Source organism: Cariama cristata, unplaced genomic scaffold (assembly GCF_000690535.1).
Source record: "Cariama cristata isolate BGI_N322 unplaced genomic scaffold, ASM69053v1 scaffold27828, whole genome shotgun sequence".
In the NCBI taxonomy this organism is placed as follows: Eukaryota; Metazoa; Chordata; class Aves; order Cariamiformes; family Cariamidae; genus Cariama; species Cariama cristata.
The window spans coordinates 19,153-24,286 of NW_009632103.1; the positions used below are offsets into that span (position 1 = coordinate 19,153).

The 5,134-nt window shown below is 40.6% G+C and overlaps 1 protein-coding gene across 2 annotated transcripts in view; it reads right to left on the bottom strand.

Moving 5' to 3' along the window:
• The window catches only part of VWA9 (von Willebrand factor A domain containing 9), a 12,470-nt gene extending 7,669 nt beyond the window's left edge, over positions 1-4,801 (bottom strand). Inside the window, exons 1-3 of one of the 2 annotated variants that reach the window (XM_009706229.1) lie at positions 4,540-4,801; positions 3,077-3,175; positions 984-1,139 (exon numbers count right to left, since the gene is read on the bottom strand). In XM_009706229.1, coding sequence (XP_009704531.1) covers positions 984-1,139; positions 3,077-3,175; positions 4,540-4,761 — 477 coding nt within the window. In that variant the 5' untranslated portion in view covers positions 4,762-4,801. The remainder of the gene's footprint in view (positions 1-983; positions 1,140-3,076; positions 3,176-4,539) is intronic. The other variant, XM_009706230.1, reaches the window with a different exon arrangement.
• Between the last annotated feature and the right edge of the window lie 333 nt (positions 4,802-5,134).

The following is a 5,134-nucleotide window of genomic DNA, read 5'->3' on the forward strand; positions in this document are numbered from 1 at the left end:
AGGAATGCCTCAACTAGTACAACATTTTATTGGTAATGCTAAGTTTCCAGCTCCTTCAGGATAATACAATTTTTAGAAGGGAATGTAGATATAATTATTTTTGAGAAGTTCTTAGAGAACGCTTGTGAAAGCACCTAAACTTATCAGCAATAGAAGATTTATTTTAAACATTTTCCCAGTTATTCTGATATGTAAACAATGCTTCAATCCATCAGCTTAATCCAGAGGACCATCCTTGCTAGAGACCTTGAAGCTGAAATATCTATTGCATGCCTAAGTAGAAAATCCTTCTGTGATGGACAGAAGAATATAGGTGACAAGTCAAAAGCAATGCTATTAATAAAACCTAATCTAAGGAACTTTAGTCTATATAGGCTTCTTTTTAAACATTTTTTATTCAACAGAATTCTAACTACTGTGAAGTTTTTTAAAGCTGGTATTGAGATTTTCAAAGGTACCTGAAGGGAAAGAAAACAGTCACCTTTCCTTCAAAACTAAGGGAAGTTGGTTTGAACACTGGCTTGGAGACTTTAGAGTTTTGCTCATTCACATTTCTACATAAAGCTATTGTTGTTTTAAGCCTTGAGCATCTTTGCAATAAAAGTCATTCATTCAAGAACTTAACTGTAGATTAAGAAAAGCCCCTAAAAGCATTCAATGTAATTAATGCAGTAAAGGTAACAATATAAACAGAGAAATAAAAATTGCATAATATCCCCCAGGGAGAAACTGACATGATTTACAAAGATTATGATAGTAATGCAATAGTAGTGGATAATAACAGTGCAATAATAAACTTAAAAAAAACATACTACAGTTACATTTCACCAAATAATGAACACTAAGCACCAGAATGTCAACTAAACTTCAAAACTGAGCACAAGAACATCAAAGTATGTTTTGTGCTGACCTGATCATTAGTTCAGAGAAGACCAATAATTATCCAAAGCAACAAAGAAGAAGGTATGTGTTAAAGACATCACCTCTTCAAGATTTGCCATGCACATGACATACAACTTGGATGGGAACGGGAAAGGCAGTGGAAACCGGTTGCTTTCACTTCGCTGGTTGTGAGTAGCTAGTGAGTGCCGTAGGGAGCCTCTGCCGATCCCCAAGCAGCCATCAGTGACAAGAACGACCTTGAGTGAAAGAGGATAGATTAGCATTTCCAAGACAAGACACGTTTCTATCTGCAGAGGGCAACTACATGCCAACACATTTTGGTAGCCTTCCTAGCAGCATGGACTTCTATACTGAAAATCCCTGCTCACACGAGGATTTCCTCCAGTGAGCTGGGGAAAGAATTGCGAGCAACAATTCCAGAAACAGGTACATAAATGAGAAATTGAAGATTTAACCCTTGCAATTTAAACTATGTGCATGGTAAATACATTTTGTTGTAATTAGACAATTGCACTAAAATTTAAATTTCATAGCCAGAAACACACCATGCTGTGCATAAACATGGCCATTTTTAAGTGTACACTAGAAGCACAGTGACAATACAGTCAAAAAAGCAGCCTGCTGCTGATGGACTCAAGAACTTCAGGTTTATTTTCAGATGGAAAATAAAGCCCATTTCCTCTGCAGAATCCGGAGGGCCACTCAACTTCCAGGAAAAGCCACAGAAGCCATACAAAAGTTAGTATTAATTACCCTAATTCTTTGCAAACAAATACAGCTGCAGTATGCACACATTTTGCACCAGAACTATTAAAGCAAAAATACGCATTTTTCCACTCAGTTGCACATGCAGTCATTCCTTGTGGAAACCTGCACAAATAGGTTACACTGAATAATGGAACAATTTACACTCAGCCGAGACCCAGTCATTTCCAGAGTAGTAAAATAGCTCTTTTGACACTGCACAGCAGCAACAGGCATTATTTTTGGCTGAGAGGTAAGGAAAATCAAATCCAATCGAAAGTCAATGTATATCTGCTACATCCAGATTTGTATTCTCTCTTCATCCTCAACCTCTCTCTTTTGCAGTCTCTTCAGTTACCATCTGAACCGTTGCTCGCCAGTGATGTTTTTCATTATTACAAGATTCTGCACAGCACAGAACCACAGAATCAATTAGGTCGGAAGAGACCTCTGGGATCAGAGTCCAACCTTTTTCCTAACATCACCACGTCAACTAGATCATGGCACTAAGTGCCACATCCAGTCTTTTCTTAAAAGTCTTAAAAGTACATTCCCCGCTGCCTTTCATCACCCCATCACCTGAAGTTCCAGTAAAATCAGCCAGGACACAAATGAGAGACCAAACTGTTGAGGTCTAATCTGTGCTTGGTTTTTACACCTTTCTAGTTCTTTGCTTTGAATGTCTGATTTTCCAAGGTGCCTTTTATCCTTGTTAAATTATGAAGCATTGCCTAACCTCTATCCTTTTTCTCCTTAAGGAATATCGCCTGAGACATCTTCCTAGCTCACTAAGCTGCAAAATTACTGAACTTAAATCCTAACCCAAAGACCAACAGGCTCTTAAGCGTCTCAGAAAACTGAGGGCTAAAAGCAGACTTTGCCATAAGAGGCAGCAAATTCAGAAGGCTGAATGCTGCAAGGGCTGAATGGAGTGTGTGAGCAGACGAATGCCAAATGACTCATTCGGGAAAGAAGACAGATCAAAACACACTCGGTGTAGTCCCATGCTGTTGCTTGAGACCTGGAACTGTTACAAGCCCTGGAAACCATCGGGTACTGGAGAAGAAAGGTTACTCTATGTGTGACTATACCCTTTCCAAACTGAGTGAAGCTCCTGGGACAGAAGATTGCATCCAGATCAAATGCCAAGCCTGCAAAATGGTACTCTTGCGTGAGATTTTATAACCCACTCCACTACAATAACACATAGGACAGGAAGCAGTCTAGTTTTTTGCTGCTGAATATTTTAATAAAGACCACCTTCTGTTCATATTCCAGATACATCCAAAATACTATTTCTTTGTCTTCCTGTAGCACCAGCGTGCCTCAGAGTATTCAAAGTTTACAAATTACATTTACATTTCCACCTGCAACTTACAAGGAGTACTAAGTATACCCTAGATCCTAAGAACAGCGAAATCAGTCGTACCTGGCAAGGAATTGCTGCACCCCAAACAATATTGCAAACCCCCAGCAACGCTGACTCTAAACAGGTTTTGTCATAATCATCCATGTTACTTAGAGCTTCCTGTAAAGACAAACATCATTGTCATTGCTGGGTGAAATATCACTATGAGGAAGCACAGAAAAGTTATTCACGGTTCTGTGGTAAGTCAGTGTGTTTGCTTTGCATTGTAACACAATGCAAAGTGCTATGTTCTTAGATATGACCTACAAAGTTAAAAAAAAAAAAGAAAGATATAAGAAATAATGAATGACATCATGAGACAACAATGACCGCTGACTTTGAAGGAACTATAATATTATAAACACAGCTCTTTGGGAGAAAAAAAGTCCTTTGCATGTTTCAAACAAACAGTAAAGTCAAAATCTGAAGCACTGTCTAACACGAAACATTTAGTTTAGAAAATCTTCCCAGATGTCAAGAGAAACTTTAACTTCTTAGAGATTCAGAAAGTAGGTCACATGGAGCTTGTCTCACAAAAACTCTTCGGCAGAGAGTGCAACAGAATCCAAAACTCATATCCACATCCTGTTTCTATAATCATAAACCAGCTTTTCTCTTTAAAGTGAAAAAGGTCACACTTAACACAGCATCTTAAGAAGGGTGTAGCTGCAAAACTAACATGCTAGAGGAGCTTGGCTGGATTCTGAGCTCTCAGAAATTCCTCAAATGAACTCTTAGGGAGGGGAAAATAAAGCAAAAAGAATGCACTGGCATTCATCTGCTAAAATGCAAACATAACAGAGAATATCTTTTAAAATCTGCCTGTCCCACAACCAACGAACCTAAAACATGGTGCCCTGTGACAATGACATTGTTTCTTCTTGATATTACATATGACAACCAGATATATTTGTAGAATTTTTACTGGCTTCAGAGACTTTCAGTGCCTTACTGCATTTGAATGAAATTTCCTTCTTAGACTTTCTCCTTTCCATTTTCTCCCCACTTTCCATCACATCTGCGAGGCCTAAAATCACTCTGTTCTCACTGTGCCTTGCTTCAACTGGACGTACTCTTAAAAGCACCTTCTCTCTACCAAATCACTTGACTCATGACCTTGCTAAATGGTCCTGTCTGCTGCATCATTTATCAAGGGCAAATCAACAACTACAAACAAAACCATGAACATCACAGAACCACTGGCATCTTTAAGAGCTTCATCAGGCAGCCCTTTCCTCCATCCCCACTTTTAAGTTAAATAACCACACTCCAGATGTCACCTGCGATTCGTGAAGCAGCAAAACATTTCAAATGCATTCATTTCACCTATCCTTAAAGTAAGGATAAAACACTCAATTCAAGGTGTTATGCACAGGCTGATATGAAATCACACGATTTCACAATGATTTGGAAACATGTGTGGGGTTTTGTTTGTTTGTTTTTAATGCTGACAGGTTACCATTTTTGTGTTTCACACACCCTACCTGGAGTGTGTTGTAATCTCTCGTAAAGGGCACCATCAGCTCCCAGAGCGACGAAAACACCACCAAGGCTGTGAACTCCAGCTTGTAGTTGGTCGCCATGTGCTCGAACAGCATGGTCAGGCCGTGGACAGCCAGGTGTTTCCGCTGGTACTCCTCGGAGCCCTCCACCGACACCGGCCGTGTCATGGAGAGCGACACGTCCATCACCACCACCGTCGGCATTATAAGTTGTTTCTCTCTGCTACCGTTGAGGAAAACAGTGATCCCCTGCAGGAAAGAGAAAGAAAAAGGCCACGTATGATTATCCAAGCTGCAGTTATGGAATGACACGTCTCGCCTTCTCACACTGATCCCACTGTGCGGCAGGGGAAACGACAATTACTCTTTTGCCCCTCAAAACGTGGGATTTAGCACAGATTAAGTCAACAGATCTGCTCCTGAACGACACACAACATACTCAACCGGCTGTAAAGGCCTGGAAACGGCGATCGCGGCCAGGGCTGAGCCTCAATGGGGGAAAGAGAGCAGCAGTGACACCCCGAGGGCCGAGGAGAGGCCCGGGGACGCCCAGTAGGGAGCCAGTCCTCCCTCTCAA